General features: G+C 40.8%; 1 protein-coding gene across 1 annotated transcript in view; it reads right to left on the bottom strand.

Moving 5' to 3' along the window:
• The window catches only part of EFHC2 (EF-hand domain containing 2), a 90,977-nt gene that overhangs the window by 10,446 nt on the left and 61,385 nt on the right, over window positions 1-19,146 (bottom strand). The window contains exons 10-13 of the mRNA XM_034754024.1: window positions 14,406-14,602; window positions 9,548-9,681; window positions 1,337-1,534; window positions 553-645 (exon numbers count right to left, since the gene is read on the bottom strand). Of these exons, the coding sequence (XP_034609915.1) occupies window positions 553-645; window positions 1,337-1,534; window positions 9,548-9,681; window positions 14,406-14,602 (622 nt within the window). The remainder of the gene's footprint in view (window positions 1-552; window positions 646-1,336; window positions 1,535-9,547; window positions 9,682-14,405; window positions 14,603-19,146) is intronic.

Raw genomic sequence — 19,146 nt, 5'->3', positions numbered from 1 at the left:
AATAGCCCCCGGAGCCCTGGGGTAGCAGCAGCAGCCGGGGGCTCCAGCAATGGTTTAAAGGGCCGGGGCCATAGCAAACTTCTTGTTCATAGCAAAAGTCCTGGGCCCTTTAAACTGCTGCCGGAGCCCCCAGCTGCTGCTGCTACCCCAGCGGGGGAGGCACTTACCGGTACAGGGCGGGCCGGGGCTGGCTCTGACCCCCCATCCCCGCCCCTTCCGCCCGAGGCCAGAGCTGGCCCCAACCCAGCCCCGTACCTGTAAGTCCCTATTTTTACTTTCACCCCCGACGTGATTTTTTTCTGCCAACCAAAAATGACAAAAATGCTGCAATTCTCTTCCTTGTTAATTGCAAATGTTTACCAGTATGAAGACTCAAAGAAGTGCACGGAAAGAATCAGCACCATAGCACATACCCAATTGTGTGAACTGCTGAAATTCTTAGGAAATATTTCTACAATTTATGTTAAATACTCACCTACCATTAAACATACATTACATTATAGTGCAAGTGACTTGTACTCACACACAACATTTTATCTGGTCTTGACTTACATGGTCAGCAAAGCTCGCAGAAGATCATCAGCCAATGGCAATCTGAAGGACTTGCAAATAGTCCTGCATTTCTCATGGGGCAGCAACCCACATCTGCACAAATATAAAATGAAGTGAAAAAATGTCCTTCATGTTGTCTATCTTCACAGGTTTAACAACATGGAAGCAAAATGTATATTTCAAATATAAAACTTGTTGAAAATCTAAAGGTAAAAATGAAAATTGTATTTCACAAAACTTCACTTTTGCATAATAGGAAAAACCGACACTTTACACACAAATACTTCAGGGGAAGAGGGCTAAGTCACATGTATGGACTTTCACAGGTGGAAGGTATCCGTTTACAGATTTCTAATTCTAAATCTATGATCCCACAAAACCTGAAGGACAAACAATTTATGTAAGTGATTATTTTGAATTCAATAAAAATCCCAGATTTTTTATTTTTTTGTTAAATGTCTATTTTTCCTCCTATATTTAAAAAAATGTTTTTCTATGGTGGCAGGGCCAGGAACATAACTATTTCACAGGCTACTCAATACATTTGAAATGATGGAGACTCCATCAGCAAATCAGAAAGAAAAAAAGAGGACAGAGAAGCAGTCTAGTTCTCATCCATCCTCAAGTGGCTCCTACCAGAAACCAGATCCTTTGAATGCATTCATGATATGCTAGGCAAGAGAGAGACAGAACCTGGGTCTCCAAATAGAATTTTATCAAATCGTGAACCAGCTAAAAAAAAAAAAAGTCAATTATTAGCTTGAATTAAATACAGAAATCTTACTTTTCACGGTCATTGTATACAAAGGTAGCAGACAGTTGTCCGAAATTCTCAACGCTATTTTTCTTTAGCTGTTCTTGAGCCACAGCAAGAAGGAAATTGATGTCCATTTCAAACTCATTTTGCTCGCTGTAATGACGTCCAATAGTCATAATTTCATGTTCTGACAATTTTCCACCAGTGATATTCACCATCAAATTTCTGTTAGCAAGAAACAAATAAATTAAATAGAAAAATAAAGCAAAACAGTCAATTAAAAGCTGAGTATTCAATGTAATTAAGAGTTCTGTGAAATTAGGTGATGTACTATATACTCAACTTGTGATGCTGATATTAAGTCCATACAGTTTAACATGAACTCAACACTACTCAAGAAACTGTTTTAGAAATTACATACATTTTAACTCTTTAGGGAAGAGACCATTTCTTCCTACCATTCTGCAGAATACCTAGCACAATGCTGGTACTATACAAATCTTTGTAATCTCTGAAATACCTTTACACAGCCTTGTCTTATTGGAGTCATACTGAAGATAGTATTTATTGCATCACTGTCTATGTCCAACTACTATACATGATCTTATTTTATCTTATCAATTATAAACTACTTTCTACCCTACTTGATCAGATATTTGTAGAACTACGAGCTAGCAACGCAACCGGACTTATATCACATACGCAGAAAATACATAAAATAGGGAAACAGGCGAGGATACTGCCAAAAGGACAGAGTGATAGAGCTAGCCATGCAAATGGGGCAGAGGTGTGAAGTTCCACTCCCCAGCACAGAGGAAGTGCTGTGAAAGCTGGCCCCAACCCAGAAGCGCTGATTGGCAGAGGGATGAAAAAACAAGGAGCTGGGCAGAGAGATGTCAGGAGCATGGTTCATGGCTAAACCTTGCACTGTTCTCTGATAATGTAGCCCTTAATAGGCAACAATTAATTCATAGCACAAATACATACTGCCCTGTAGCGGGGTGATTACCCCGCTCCTGCCCTGAAGGGCTTACAATAGCCCTGGGAGAAGGTTGTGGCTGGGAGCTGCTAAACTGGGCTGACTGGGAAGTGGCTGCAGCTGGCCCACACCCCAATCAGGCCACAGCTGGCCTTTTTAAAATGGCTGTGAGCCAGGTGTCCAAAAAGTCTCCCTCTGCTTGTTGAGGGAGAAGGGCCTGGCTGCTTAGAAGCTAGGAAAGGTATCTAGAGTGGAGCAGGGCTGGGGAAAGGCGAGAGGAGCTGTGGAGCTCCAGCCTAGAGAACCCCCAGGCTGCAGGCCTTGATAAAGGCCAGGACAGGTACGGGGGCTACAGAGGGGTAGCCAGGGGTGGGCAAAGGCAGCAGGTCCAAACTCCCCCCTTTGCCAGTGATGAATGGTATGTACACTGCAGTCTGCTCCAGTGAGCGGGGGCTAGATGGTGACTAGCAGTAGCCATATTCTGAGGTGAAGTGGGGATAGTGGGTGAGGGTTCCCCTGGGAGGGGGAGACCCAGAATTGTGGGGGTACTGCCAGGGGGCAGCATCCCAGCTAACAGGGCACCGGAGTCCACGGAGGGACACGGAGGCCAAGTGGTAGTGGATCACTGGCCTGCAGAGGGTGCTCTGGGCTAGAAATTGAGCTAATTCCCTGAGAGACCAGCAGGAGGCGCAGCGGGGTGAGTCCTCTCGGCTATATGCGCGCCCCCCCCCCCACACACACACCTCTACCACAAATGTAATGATTTTTGTATCTGTTTCTTTTAAATGATTTGCTTTTTGGGGAGCCAGCCCAAATAAAAGTGTCAATCCAGGGCCTGTAAAGTCTAAATTCTCAGAGCTATTCACTAAAGGATACTGAACACAACGTACTATCTGCTTTGATTCAGCTGATTCGCTGTGAGCTGGACTTATACTAAGTAACACAGAAAGACCCTTTATGTTCAATGACTGGAGATGAATATCAGGAGAGGACAAGGTGTACAGGGCTCCAGATAAATCTTATTTCCAGACACAGGCAAACTGAGCATTTGCATTTTAAATGAGTGTATGAAATACAACACTATACCAAAGCTTGGTCCTGCCCTTGTTATTATGTGTTTTACGGTAATGCTCAGAGGCCCCAATCAAAATTAAAGCGCTTTGTGCACATATGAGTAGTCACACTGACTTCAGTGGGTCTTTTCACATGCACAACTTTACAACCACAGTTAAGTCTTTGCAGGATTAGGATCTAAATAAATCCTTCTATATGTTTTCTCAACTCAGACAATGACAATGAAAGCACCAAAGATTTCCTCCGATTTCTCTTTTGGGATTTAAGAGACTTCCTACGGTTACTATGATCTGAAGAGTGCTGAAGATCCAAAATTCCAACTCAGAATTTTATTGACTTCTCCTGCCAGGAAACAATGTCAAGTAACACAAATCTTCCCTATGCAGTATAGTTGTAGTTGTGTGGGTCCCAGGAAATTAGAGAGACAAGGTAGGTGAAGTAGCATCTTTTATTAGATCAAATTCTATTGGTGACAGGGACAAGCTTTCAAGCCACACAGAGCTCTGTGTGGCTCAAAAGCTTGTCTCTCCCACCAAACAGAAGTTGGTCCAATAAAAAATGTTACCTCACCCACCTTGTCTCATAATTTTTCCCTGTAACTTAGTTTTCTTTTCTTTTAATTTTTTTATTCTAGAAGAATGAAGCAGATTGCAATCGGAGATTAGGAGGGGCAGAGAAGAAATTATAATTAACTGCTCAAGAAAACTTTCACAAGATAAATGAAAGAGCAGCATCTTCATTAAACCCATGTGATTCTGCTATGTCTCTCACTGTGAATTGCCCTGCATATCACCTTCTGAAAACCAGAGGTCAGGACAGGACTAAGACAGGGTGTTTAAGTTTCCAGACTGGTCTTTGCTCTAAGAATATTCCATAGGTTGACTGTGCTCTGTGTGAAGAAGAACTTCCTTTTATTTGTTTTAAACCTGCTGCCCATTAATTTTATTTGGTGGCCCCTAGTTCTTATATTATGGGAACAAGTAAATAACTTTTCCTTATTCACTTTTTTCACAGCACTCATGATTTTATATACCTCTATCATATCCCCCTTAGTCTCCTTTTTTCCAAGCTGAAAAGTCCTAGCCTCTTTAATCACTCCTCATATGGCACCCATTCCAAACCCCTAATAATTTTAGTTGCCCTTCTCTGAACCTCTTCTAATGCCAGTATATCTTTTTTGAGATGAGGAGACCACATCCATATGCAGTATTCAAGATGTGGGCGTACCATGGATTTATAGAAGGGCAATAAGATATTCTTCATCTTATTCTCTATCCCTTTTTTAATGATTCCGAACATCCTGTTTGCTTTTTTGACTGCCACTGCGCACTGCATGGATGTCTTCAGAGAACTATCCACGATGACTCCAAGATCTCTTTCCTGATTAGTTGTAGCTAAATTAGCCCCCATCATATTGTATGTATAGTTGGGGTTATTTTTTCCAATGTGCATTACTTTACATTTATCCACATTAAATTTCATTTGCCATTTTGTTGCCCAATCACTTAGTTTTGTGAGATCTTTTTGAAGTTTTTCACAGTCTGCTTTGGTCTTAACTATCTTGAACAGTTTAGTACTGTCTGCAAACTTTGCCACCTCACTGTTTACCCCTTTCTCCAGATCATTTATGAATAAGTTGAATAGAATTGGTCCAAGGACTGACCCTTGGGGAACACCACTAGTTACTCCTCTCCATTCTGAAAATTTACCATTTATTCCTAACCTTTGTTCCCTGTCTTTTAATCAGTTCTCAATCCGTGAAAGAATCTTCCCTCTTATCCCATGACAACTTAATTTACGTAAGAGCCTTTGGAGAGGGACCTTGTCAAAGGCTTTCTGGAAATCTAAGTACACTATGTCCACTTGATCCCCTTGTCCACATGTTTGTTGACCCCTTCAAAGAACTCTAATAGATTAGTAAGACATGATTTCCCTTTACAGAAACCATGTTGACTTTTGCCCAACAATTTATGTTCTTCTATGTGTCTGACAATTTTATTCTTTACTATTGTTTCAACTAATTTGCCCGGTACTGAATTTAGACTTACTGGTCTGTAATTGCCGGGATCATCTCAAGAGCCCTTTTTAAATATTGGCATTACATTAGCTATCTTCCAGTCATTGGGTACAGAAGCTGATTTAAAGGACAGGTTACAAACCATGGTTAATAGTTCCGCAATTTCACATTTGAGTTCTTTCAGAACTCTTGGGTGAATGCCATCTGGTCCCGGTGACTTGTTACTGTTAAGTTTATCAGTTAATTCCAAAACCTCCTCTAGTGACACTTCAATCTGTGACAATTCCTCAGATTTGTCACCTACAAAGGACGGCTCAGGTTTGGGAATCTCCCTAACATCCTCAGCTGTGAAGACTGAAGCAAAGAATTCATTTAGTTTCTCCGCAATGACTTTATCATCTTTAAGTGCTCCTTTTGTATCTCGATCGTCCAGAGGCCCCACTGGTTGGTTAGCAGGCTTCCTGCTTCTGATGTACTTAAAAAACATTTTGTTATTACTGTATCTTCTGAGTTTTTGGCTAGCTGTTCTTCAAACTCCTTTTTGGCTTTTCTTATTACATTTTTACACTTAATTTGGCAGTGTTTATGCTCCTTTCTATTTACCTCACTAAGATTTGACTTTCACTTTTTAAAAGATGCCTTTTTATCTCTCACTGCTTCTTTTACACGGTTGTTAAGCCACAGTGGCTCTTCTTTAGTTCTTTTACTGTGTTTTTTAATTTGGGGTATACATTGAAGTTGGGCCTCTATTATGGTGTCTTTGAAACGTGTCCATGCAGCTTGCAGGGATTTCACTCTAGTCACTGTACCTTTTAATTTCTGTTTAACTAACCTCCTCATTTTTGCATAGTTCCCCTTTCTGAAATTAAATGCCACAGTGTTGGGCTGCTGAGGTGTTCTTCCCACCACAGGAATGTTAAATGTTATTATATTCTGATCACTATTTCCAAGCAGTCCTGTTATAGTTACCTCTTGGACCAGATCCTGCGCTCCACTCAGGACTAAATAGAGAATTGCCTCTCCCCTTGTGGGTTACTGTACCAGCTACTCCAAGAAGCAGTCATTTAAAGGATTGAGAAATTTTGTCTCTGCATTTCATCCTGAGGTGACATGAACCCAGTCAACATGGGGATAACTGAAATCCCCCACTACTATTGAGTTCTTTATTTTGGTAGCCTCTCTAATCTCCCTTAGCATTTCATAGTCACTATCACTGTCCTGGTCTCTTTAACAAAGCTTCTCAATAGCATGAACAATACCTCTGCAGATACTTTCTGCATATTCTATTTATATATTTCCGGTTTTCTATGCTGTGTGATTTGGGGTTTGTAAACAGAATAAATAAATGCTATAATTATAATTCTGCTTCACTGCATCATATCTAAGGGTGTATTTTCTCAGTGTAACTTGAGGAAAATTACACAAGAGAGGATCTGTGCATTATGGAGAAAGCTATTTTGACTCATTAACTAGGCAGACAGGAGTATATTTGAACTGTAAACTTCAGAGCATAGTGAAATTCTTGTCTCATTCTAAGACAAGTCAGGAAGATTGTAGTACTGGAGCATAACCTTAAGTGTCCCTTACAGCTTCAAGCTGTCATGCAGGTGTGTACATGCATTAAAAATATGCATTTTGTAAAGGCCTCTAAGTGTGAAATGCTGTGAAAGATTAAAAGCAATAGTAACATATGAGAAAATAAAAGACACATGTTTCCTCAACAAAATTGACTTTTTATAGAAGCAGAGAGGTTTTCTGTTTGCTTTGGCATAAAAATATTTCCCCCCCGAATGGTGGAAATATTTCCAGGCAGTTCTATAGTAATGCATATATTGCAAAATGGATCAGGAAGACATGGTTAAGATATTTCAAATCTGTGGATACTCCCCTGTCAGAATTGGTGGGATTCCACTCCACAAGGGGGTTCAGAAGGCCTGCAGTTGCAGGTGATGGGCACACCTTATGAGATACAGCTCATCCCTACAGGAGCACTGAACCTCAGCACACATGAGATATGAAGAGGTAGGCCTGTGGTGATCCATGTGAGAGATGAGGCTAGAAGATCTACTGCTTTGTGAGTCCTCCTCTCCTCTCACATTCGTGGAGGAGGCTATTGAAGCCACGCTGTTTAAAGAGCAACAGAGGGTCCTGTGACACCTTTGAGACTAACAGAAGTATTGGGAGCATAAGCTTTCGTGGGTAAGAACCTCACTTGTTTAAAGAGTAGACCACAGATTGGCTCCACAGCCTTAGGGAGAGAATTCATCTCATTCCACACCCCTCTCACACTGCCCTGCACACGGCTTAGCACACAGGCTGTTCACAGCTGCGCAGAATTCGGGCTTCAAAGAATACATAGCAAGCTTACATGTAACAAAAGCTACACCTCCCAAAATAAAGACTTTTCCCACTATACATAAGTGCAGTCAGTCCTTCTCAAGTCTGCCACTCCAATTTGGTAATACAAGTGCTAGAGACTTTGACACCTTATTAATGCATGGCAGAGAACAACAAAATACTTCAGATAATTAGTTAATAATTTGGATCAAAGCAAATATTTAATGATCAAGTTATTTGGTTTTTAAACAGATTACTGGGCATGTGAAATAAACTCCTTACTCAAATAGTAAGGTTTCTCAACATATCATCATCAACTTGGTGTTTTGCCCTTTCTTACTGTAGTAGTAAGACTAACCATCTCAATGCATTTAATGGTCTAATATCTTGACTTTGATCATGGACTAACACCTATTTGATCTCAATAAAACTTCTAACACTGATCCTTGAGTACCTTGAGCAAAAAGAAGGTGCCAGTGGCACTGACTTCTCCTGGTATGACTCTTACCTCTCTAGCTACTCATTTTTCATTACTGAAGATGGGGTTTCTTTCTTTCGTTGATACTTCTACTATAAAGTGTTACAAAGACCTGTCTTTGGCCCTTTTCTTCTCACCTATATTTCTTCTAATATATTTCATCAGTAGTTTCTATCTGAGCTCACATTTCCATATGGATGACATCCCATGGTACATTTCTTTATTTCCCATTTACCTACTCAACTTATTTCTGAAGCTCCTGATTATATCATAATATACTACTACCCTGTTTCCCCGAAAATAAGACAGTGTCTTATATTAATTTTTGCTCCCAAAGATGCGCTAGGTCTTATTTTCAGGGGATGTCTTATTTTTCAGAAATGAAAAATGCCTTATTATCGGTGGATGCCTTATTATCGGGGAGGTCTTATTATCGGGGGAATGCCTTATATTACAACGAGAGGCAAAACTGTAAGTAGGCCTTATTTTCGGAGGATGTCTTATTTTCGGGGAAACAGGGTACTAAAAGTTTCAAAAACTGAAGTCCGAAGTAAAACAATCTTCTCTGTCCCACAGCTTTGACTTTACTACCACTCTCCTTAGCTCAGACCCCTCCTTTACCCCAAAGCCAGAAATCTTGAAGCTGGCCTTGATCCTGAATTTAATTTCCCCTTCCATATATAACTTGCCTATAAATTTGTTCATTACCACCTATGGATCATTGCCAGAATCCAGACTTCCATTAACCCAGCCTCTGCTCAAATACTTATTCATGCTTTAATCATTGCCTGAGTGAACTACTACATTCCCCTCTTTTAAGATCTTCCTAGTTTGTTTCCTATACTTCAAGGGGCCTGGATTCAGTAACCAGGCTATCATCTTGCTCAAAGAATCAGGACTCAATTAACCCCATTCTCTGTTATTGTTTCCTATCCATCTCTGAATTCAACTCAAAATTGTCTTCCTGCTTTTCAGAACTTCCAGCTGACTTGGCTGACCCTACCTGTCTGCCCATACGTTCACCTGCTCCCCTGCCTGTGCAGTTCTGATCTTATTCTCCTGTGGCTGCACGGCTAACTCCACAGAGAACAGCCATATTCATTTGTGCTGTCCAAGCTATTCAAAACATTATCTCGTTCTAAGCCAGAATCACTTCCTTTTCTTTAAATTCACCTGAAAACCTTCCTTTGTATTGCATTTCACACAAAGTCCTAAAACTAGTGGAAATCAAATACAAGCCATCTATCACTTAACACACAACTGTGCAAAGAGCTTCAAGAAACAGCAATGCTCTGTACATTTCCTGAAAATCACCCTAAGGAAACGTTAAAACTGTGAATCCCTCGTTCTTACCGGAAAGGGTTATATTCAATCACCATGGTGTGGTCAGGGTCAGTGGCTGCAAAAATCTGCTTGATCTCTCTGGAACTAGGTTCTCCTATAGCCTTCAGTTTGTTCAGGATGAGGCTGATATTGGCCATTGGGAACTTAATGGAGGGGGGAGAACAGAAAATACATATTACACTCAGAAAGGCATTACTTAGTTAATGTATGCACAGTGTTATGGACATGTAAGGCACTGTATAATTACTAAATATTATCATCCTCATTGTCTCATCTCAAATGTGCAGTACATATCACAGCACTTTCTATGTGAGTTTGAGAAAAAGCCAACTATGAGAATTTGCTTTTTACTGAAAATGTTAAAAGCTCAATAAATGTACTTATCTGTTATACCTTCAGAAAGCTTAAATTTTAATTACTGAAAACGATGCCCAGTCTTGCTTCAATGCAACATCAAAGCAGGTAGAGGTACATTTTTAAAGCGTAAGTTTAAAAATTATTTTTGCCCTCACTGTCCACTGCTGCATCCCACTTAATCCTCATTTAATACATATGATCAATTTAAAATAAATCTTTTCATCCTTCGCTTTGGTGAACAGCTCACTACAGTTCCAATGCATATGCTCAGTCATATAAACTTGTCATTCACACTGGGTTCAGCAGAGATTGTATTATTAGGAACCAATTTTTCCCAGAACATAAGATGAACATTTATTTCAACAAGTGGCATTCTTCCCGATTGGGCCATTCCAATTAAACTTGAGCACTTAAGCTTCAAATCCAGTATTCAGCTTTGCTATGTTAAAACCCTGTACATAATTTGCTTGATACTCTTAAAAGTGTGTAGTCAACAAGAATAAAACTTTGATTTTTATTTTTTGGAATAAAGAGTCATTTAACAGATGCTGAATCAAGTTCTAGAAAGTCAGACATGCTCTGCTGCAGAACATACAGTATAATGAAACAAACTGAAAACACTTTTCTCCCATTCGATACACAATGTTGTTTTGAGTAGCAAATATTGAAATTGGATAAGGCTGGCAATTAAGGATCTAACCATAAGAGAGGTTGGGCCTGACTAGGGTTACCATTCGTTCGGATTCCCCCGGACATGTCCGGCTTTTTCGAGTTAAAAATAGTGTCCGGGGGGAATTTGTCAATGTCTGGACTTCCCCCGCCCCCCATACAGAACGTGTGCGCGGCTTACAAAGCAGCCAGGGCTCCGACAGCCAGAGCCCGAGCCCTTCCATCACTTCCCCCCTCCTCTCTCCTGAAACTTGACACCACTCCCCTCCTCTCCCTCCCTCCTCCTCCCTCCCTGCATTCTCAGATCGCCGGCCCTTCGCCGTCTGGAGCTCCGAGCCTGCTCCCCTCCCTCGCTGTCGAGCGCGCTGCTCTGCAGCACAGTAAGGGGGCCGGGGGCCAGAGAAGTGGCAGGGAGGTTCTGGGGTGGGTGGCTAGTCAAGAGACAGGGAGCAGGGGGGAGGGTTGGATGGGTCAGGAGTTCGGGGGGGGGGCTGTCTGGGGGTTGGGGGTGTAAGGTTTTGGGCAGTCCGGGTACAGGTGGGGGGAGTCTCAGGAGGGGGCAGTTAGGGGACAAGGCACAGGGAGGCTTAGGTAGGGTGTGGGGTTCTGGAGGGCAGTTAGGAGCAGGGGTCCCAGGAGGGGGCAGTCAGGGGACAAGGAGCGGGGGGGGGGTCGGGAGGGGGTGGAGTCCTGGGGGGCAGTCAGGGGACAAGGAGTGGGGGGGAGGGTTGGGAGTTCTGAGGGGGCAGGAAGTGGGAGGGAGTGGAAGGGGCAGGGGCGGGGCTAGGACAGGACGGGGCGGGGCTAGTACAGGACGGGGGCGGGGCTCCTCCCATCCTCTTTTTTGATTGTTGAAATATGGTAACCCTAGGCCTGACTCTTAGTTACACTTAACATAACCGCGAGTCAGGCCCAGCATCTCTTAGGCATCTTTACATAACTCTGGTTGTGTTAAGAGCCCTAAAGGTGGGTGTACCTTAAGACCCTAATAACATTTCCTGAGCAGCGCAAAGGGGCCTTAGTGTAATTAATAATCACCAGTTCGAATTAACCTACCTGCTAGACAGGACATGCACACTTTGTCACTTAGGACTTGTCTACATGAACACTTACTTTGCAGCAAGCTGGAGTGTGAATCTACCCTGCACTAGTGCATGGCAGGCTAACTATCCATGTGTACCTTGCTGACACTCATTAACAGTTCCTTAATGTGCTTTGATCTAGTCTCTTCAACTTGGCTAAAATATGTAGAGCTGTGTGGGAACTGGAATTTCTAATTTGTGGGAAATTCCTCAGTTTCTAACTTTGGTTTCATTCCAAATCAGAACAAAACCAAACAATTTCAAAATTTCCCACAAAATGATATTTTTGAAAATAATTCATTTTGGATCAATCAAAATGTTTCCTTTGATTATGACTTTTTACATTTTTTTATAATATAAAAATGAAATAAATTTCAAAATTAAAATACTCTGTTCCAAAAATATAGAAATGGAACTTTATCAAAATGCCTTTTTTTTTTTTTAAATCTAAACAACATTGCATCAAAAATAAACACATTTCTGCAGAAAGTTTCTGTTTTGGCATAATGGCATTTTGTAATGGAGAAATGGTCAGTTGGAACTTTTTTGAGCAGCTCTAAAAACAGACACTGATGAGGAAAGTGATCAAGGCAAAGGAAGGAAACAGAGAACTAAAGGTTAAAGAAATATTGAATTTAAAAATAAAAGGATTAAGAATAATCTTAAAACTCTCTTCCTCTAGAATGTATTTATTTTTCATCTGTTTATCTCCAACTTTTATTGAAGTTCCTTACATTTGCTCAGGTAAGTGAAGTACATGACTCCCTGGACCATTGTGACGAATTAGTATACTTAATCCTAATATTCAGTATTCAGATACTATGCATAAATCACCTAGGCAACAATACAACAGTAAAACTTATTCTCACCATCTGTTTTGAAATCTTATCTGCAAGAATAATAGTTTTCAAAACTCATTTTTAAAGGACTGTTTTCTCAATGTTTTTTGTTCACATTCTGCCAATTGGAATGCTGATATATGCATTCACTTAGTCTGAAAAACTAGGATCTCATTTATTTGCTTAGGGATTAATCAAATGCAAACAGCAGCTCCAAAGAACATTTGTAGTTTAATGGTGCACTGTATATTTTGGAGCATGGTTTGGTTATGATACTAGGAGTACAAACAAATTGCAGGGAATAAGAGGTGTATATAGCTTTATCTTTTTATTAATACATAACAGTTAAAACACTTTATATCAACAAGCACTCTACAAACAAATAATCCTTACTTCACCGAGTGAAGTAGACAATGTTAGTATCCTTATTTTACAAAGAAACAGAGGCTGAAAACCTGTTTGTCTCACTCAGATGAGTAGTGCATGGGGCCCAAAGGCATTAAGGGCTAGACTGTCTACACTCTACCACGACTGGGTAGTGGAATAAGGATTTCCACCCTCCCACATGAAACAGCGTTAGGCCTACCCACCCCTGGGATCTGGGACTTCAGCACAGCAGAGTCCTTGAATGGCTGCTTCTTGCCCCCCTTCCCTTTCAGTGAGCAGGTGGTCAGGGAATAGGTAAAGACCTGACTAGAGTAACACTGCCCCCGCACACCTCCACCCACCCAGCCACCCACAAGATGGCAGGACACAGGGCTGGAGGGCAATCCCCTTTCTTGTTAAGGACTGATTCAGTGTATTCTTTGCCCTTCCCCAGCTGCCACTGTGGGAAAGGACAGCTTTGGAGAAATTATGACTCAGACACACTGAGTCTGAGACACATTTCCTTCTGGTGATCCACCACAAGCAATGCAACTTATACTCTGCACAGAACTGTGCCTCAGGGCACAATCTGGCCCTAAGCAAGTTGCTCAAGGTGAGTATGGCAGAGCAGGGGTTAGAACTCAGGAGTTCCTGATTTCACATATTCTTCAAATGCATTTTAAAATAATTTCAGAATAATATTTTCAACACTTCAGAGAAAAGACTTCCCAAATATGTACACCTACAGTTATAATTATTTCATCAGAATCTCCCTAAGTGTATGCTTCTGCACAACATACCCAGACCAGTAGTCCACCCATAATACTCTGCAATTCTTTATAGCAGCTTGTTTTTATCTTCTCCTCCAAGTTACTGTTTCTGCCAGTGCCTCATGTGACAACTGCTGTGGGAAGATGCAGCCAGAACAACTATGAGATACCTGTGTGGCTTTGGTTAACATCGACTCGGTTACCAGGACCATGTATAAATTAACTGGCACAATAAAAGTATGTGTCATCAGTTTTTCCCCTCCCTCTGCTAATTGTTGCTTTCCTTTCTGAAAAGGATGCCAGTGTCAGCAGATCATGAAACTCAATGCAACTGAGAGCTTGAATCCCCAGCTGTGAAGGGAATATGTGATATTTGTGACGAAGCACATGATCAGAGATTATATACATCTCTACCCCGATATAACGCAACCTGATATCACACGAATTCAGATATAATGCAGTAAAGCAGTGCTCCGGAGGGGTGGGGCTGCGCACTCCGGCGGATCAAAGCAAGTTCAATATAACGCGGTTTCACCTATAACGTGGTAAGATTTTTTGGCTCCTGAGGACAGCGTTATATCGGGCTAGAGGTGTATATATACACACACAGAGAGGGGGGTAGTGAAATTATCAAATTGTTAAGATAAATAATTAAATAATGATAGTTCAGTATACATTTTAGTATGAAGAAATATGGTAAACTTGGTTCTGAGAAAATTATATAGATAAGATACTCAATGCACAGTCCTGAAAGGCAAAATTAAATAGCAAAAGCCCAATTCACCTCATCTGCATGCTTCTCCATATAGTTGAAAGCATACTCATCAGCATCCACCAAAAGAAAGTTGTGACCATGGAAACAAACTTTGGCTCCAACAAACAGATCCTGAGCTTTGAAGTACTCAGATATCTCACTCTTAAAGAGCTCCTGCCCAGGCTTCTTAATACGACTTCTTTCCAGGAACTTCCCACCAAGTATCCCTGGAGGAACAGAATTGTAAATAATTAGCTGTACTTTGCTATTTTGTTTTTAAATATTAGTTTTCATCTTCAAGTTTCATCTCCCAGACTCTCCCCCCCTCATTCCTGAAAAGGGCCATCTAGATCAGTGCCCACAGCAACAATTACACTGTGCACATTCCATGACATGTGATCCTTTTAATGCCTGCCAAACACCTTCCTTTTTTCATGAAAATGTGACAGAAGTTTGCCTCTTCTCATGGTTTCCACAACCCAGACATCAGCACTGGGATCCTTGGGAGGGATACAACACAAGCAGTTGCACTTGAACAGCTACAGCCAAATACAGCTTTGGATAAGGAGAAAGTCCTAGTCCTATATAGTGAATTTTTGGTTTACCATTATTCCAACTTCTTTTTAAGAGCTTATGAATGTGAAAAACATAGCTCTAGCTTTCCCAGATAGCTCTTCCAATGCAACTTAGTTCTGATCAGTTTTCCTTTGTAAACTTGATGTCCTCGTGGTAATTTTATTTTCATATATAATGATTTCATTCACCTCATGGGAACTGAGCATGTGGTTGAAGGGCACTGTGTGTGATTTATACTATAGGGGGATTTTAAAATGTAAATGACATTTAAGTGCCAAGTACAAGTGCAAGTAGGGCAGAATGGGTACCATTGTTTGTAAAGCTAAAGTGACTAGCATGTAAAATACTAGAAGGAATAGGCTTTCTTTTGAATTTATTTACTATAGTTTTGCAATGCCCAGCAAATCTGCATCACATTTACCAAGTTCTAGAAAACAGTTTGTCAAGTGTTATGTTTTATCAAGATATGTTACTATGTTAAATGTGCACTACGCCAATTCTGTAGTGCCTGGGCCTCATTTCCTGTTTATATCTAACCTTTCAAACCAAAAGCCAAAAAGCATACTTTTGTAACTTTTTATGATGTCTTACATATTCTGTAGTGATGTAAATCCAATAAAAGGCTGATGGACAGTGTAATAAAATGCCATTTATAGTCAAAACTGTAAGTGAATGTGAAACCCAACTACTTATTAAACAAGAGTTTGGATCAGATATCTTACTTAATTGCTCCACTAACATCATAAAAGTGATAGAAAAAAATACATTAAGGTAATGATCAGGGTCTAGCTTAAATCCAAAAAAGCAGGAAAATTCAAAGTTAAGGATGGAACTCTGAACTTAACACATTCCTTTTCACCTAGGTATAGCAGCACATATGATACTTTAGATCATACAGTTTTAGAAGATGTATGCAATACTTAAGTACAACTGGCCACCATGAGATTGGAATTTTAGCCCTGACTGCACTTCCCTCATTCTGTGTGTTTAAATTAGAAATTTACCTTCATGTATTTTTCTAATGTTTAAAAATAACACTTTTCTAGTATTGCAAATAAAAATTAAAATAACAATAAGGAACACTGCTAGGTTAAGGACCTTAGGTTGAGATCAGATGAGCAATTTCAACGGAAATCTACAAGAAGCAGACTCAAAATAAACACCAACAAAAAAGTCTTCCACTGAGATCAGATCAGTCCTTGCAAGTGTTTGTACAGCTGCTAGATTAGTATTAACACAAGGTGAAAAATGGGTTATAGTCTCCTATATGGGGAGCCATAGGTCTCAGATTTTGCTCCCCTTTTCAACAGAAGCTTCAAAATGTTCAAAAATTTAAATTTCTAATGTAATTTGCAAAATATTAATAATGAGTTGCTTCTCCCCCTGTGATTTTCAGGATGCTGTACTGAGAAAAATGAGAACAATGTTAAGGTTGTAGTGTTCGTTTTGCAACTCCAAATAGTTTAATTTGCCTATTAACATCAATTTCTAAAATTAAAATAGGAATCATAAGCATTTTGAATCTGAGTAAAAGAGGGATGATCATTTAAAAAAAAAAAAAAAAAAAAAAAAAAACAATTTACTGTTACTGCCTGACTCCCATCTGGTCTGAGGTCATTATTATTTCCCCCTACTTAGACCCATTCCAGTCCCATCTCGCTCCCTATGCCAAAGTATCCCTCCCACTCTCCTCCTCCAATCCCTGTCCCTTTGCCCTTATCCCTTGTACCCTCCCATCTGTGACCTCCGCAACCCCTCCTCTCTCATTCTTAATCTTGATTCTCTCAGCTAGCTCCTTTTTCTCGGCCTTCAAACATACCTACTTCTCTGCATCTTGAAAAATAAATCTTCCTCAGTTTCTCCCACCTTTCCAACTGCTACCCTGTCTCCCTAACCCCTTTCACATCCTAGCTGCTTGTACTTCCTTTCACTCCTCTGTTCCACAGAGACTTTTCTCACTGAGTCAGTCTCCAATGAGCTTTTCTTGGCCAAGTCCAAATCTCTCTTCTTCAGTCTCATCCTCCTTGACCTCTCCAGGCTCACCCTGCTTGACGTTTCTACTACCTTCAACACTGTTGACCATATCATCCTCCTTAACTCTCTTCTACTTCGCCTTTCTGAACTCATGTACTTTTATTTGACTATCAGAAACTTGATTTGGAGTGCTCCCTCCAGTATCTCCTCTGGAGGTGCCACCTCCTTTTTACTCCCAAATTCTGTCTTTTGGCCCCCTCCTCTTCTTCCTCTGAACTTTATGCCTGGGTAACCTCATCCACTCGATTTGAGCTACTACCTTTATGCTGACTCTCTCTCTCTCTCTCTCTGCCAATGACTGATCCCCTTTTGTTCCCTTCTCGCACAAGTGCCTGTGCTCTCCTGAGTGCTGGCTTCCGAGCCTGAAATGGTCTCGCTGGTCTGGTAGGCCAAGCAATCTCCCTTACTATATATCTTCTCAAAACCCACTGCTTTTCACAATCCCTCAAACAACAATCCACAAATTCCATTAAAACAATTTTTAAAGGTAATTAACAAAACAAAAAAGACCACCCAGGAACTACTACAATAGGTAATGTAGTACCCAAACAAACCCTTAACTTTATTCTGTGTATTTCTTCTTTCCTGCATTTCCCTTGCTTGTTGTTCTCTTTCCAGTGTCATCTCGTGTCAATTTAGCTGGCTGAAGTGGACATCATGTCTTTATTTGCTATGTGAATTGCCATACATGACTATAGCACTATACACAAATATTTAATAATAAAATAAGGAATAAACAATAACAGCAGCAACTGGAAGCATCAATATGGATAAAGGGTTTGTGTATGCATTATGCATTGCATACTATCTAAAATAAGCAGAATCCAAGGGAATGGAAAGACACTGATATATTGTTCCACCCTGAGGGATTTGTACCAGCATCTTCTCTCTATTGATAGAACATATATGGAAGCAACTGTTTCTATAGACAGTTCCATTATAACTAGTTATAGATCTAATACGTAGGATGGAACAGTAAAAGTATGAAAGCTAAAAGCTATGGAACACAGGTGAAGCGCCTTTCTACACTCAATTTTTGCCTCTACTCCAGGGGGGAGGGGCAGTGGCAGGTCATGGAACATATATGGACAACACATCTTGAAGAACCAATTACTGTAAAGTACAAGTAGCCATTTCTTCTTCTCTGAGAGCTTGTCCATAAACATTTCACTGTTGGTAACTCACAAGCAATGACCTAGGATACAGGAGGTGGATGCTAGGAGTCTAACCAATGATTGTAGGACAGTCCTACCAAAATTAGCATCAGATCTTGATGCTTCCACTATGGAGTAATGCTGGGTGAATGTGTGTATTGAGCCCAAAGTAGCTACCTTAGTATCTCCAAGTATGGGAACATTTATCAAAGAAGCAACAGAGGTTGTTTGTGCTCTGGTAGACTGAGATGTAGACCCACCTATGAGAATATGTTAGCTAATTCATCACATCACTTGATACAAGCGGAAATCCAGTTAGAACATCTGTGTTGAAAGGGCTTGTCCTTTAACCCTGTCTACATAAAATATCAATAATCTTGGGGATATCCTGAATGACTTAGCGTGCTCTCCTTCTATGTAGATAGGACTAAGAACTTCTGTAAAGTTCATTTCACCTCACCTTTATCTGAATGTGAATTTTGGGGGGAGGAAGGGGCGGAACAGGTAGACGGATGACCTGACTTAAGTGAAAGACAGAGACCACTTTCCGTAACAATTTAGGGTGAGGTCTTACTGACACCCTGTCTTTATAGGGGGCCTTGCCATCAAGTGCTTGTATCTCCTCAACCCTTCGGGCCAGTGTTACTGCCACAGAAAAGCTGTTTTAATAAAAAGTGGAAAGAAAGAACATATGGCCATTGGCTCAAAAGGTGGGGCCATTAGCCCCAATCAGTCCAATATTTAGATCCCGAGGAGGGAGAGGTTCTCTGACTGGGGGGATATATAAACCTAGCTACCGTAGGGTGTGGAAATGTAAAATATCACTGAAGTGGAGGGTGAAAAACTGAGATGGCTGCTAGGTGAACCCTCTGGGAACTCACTGACAGTCCAGAGTCCTTTAAAGATAGAAAGTAGTCCAGTATGTCTGGAATCTGTTCCAGGGATGGAGATAACTGATGCTGCACCCAGATTATGAATCTCTTCCATTTAACAGCATAAGTATGCCT

This window comes from Trachemys scripta, chromosome 1 (genome assembly GCF_013100865.1).
Source record: "Trachemys scripta elegans isolate TJP31775 chromosome 1, CAS_Tse_1.0, whole genome shotgun sequence".
Taxonomy (NCBI): Eukaryota; Metazoa; Chordata; order Testudines; family Emydidae; genus Trachemys; species Trachemys scripta.
This window is presented reverse-complemented; position numbering and strand designations above follow the sequence as displayed.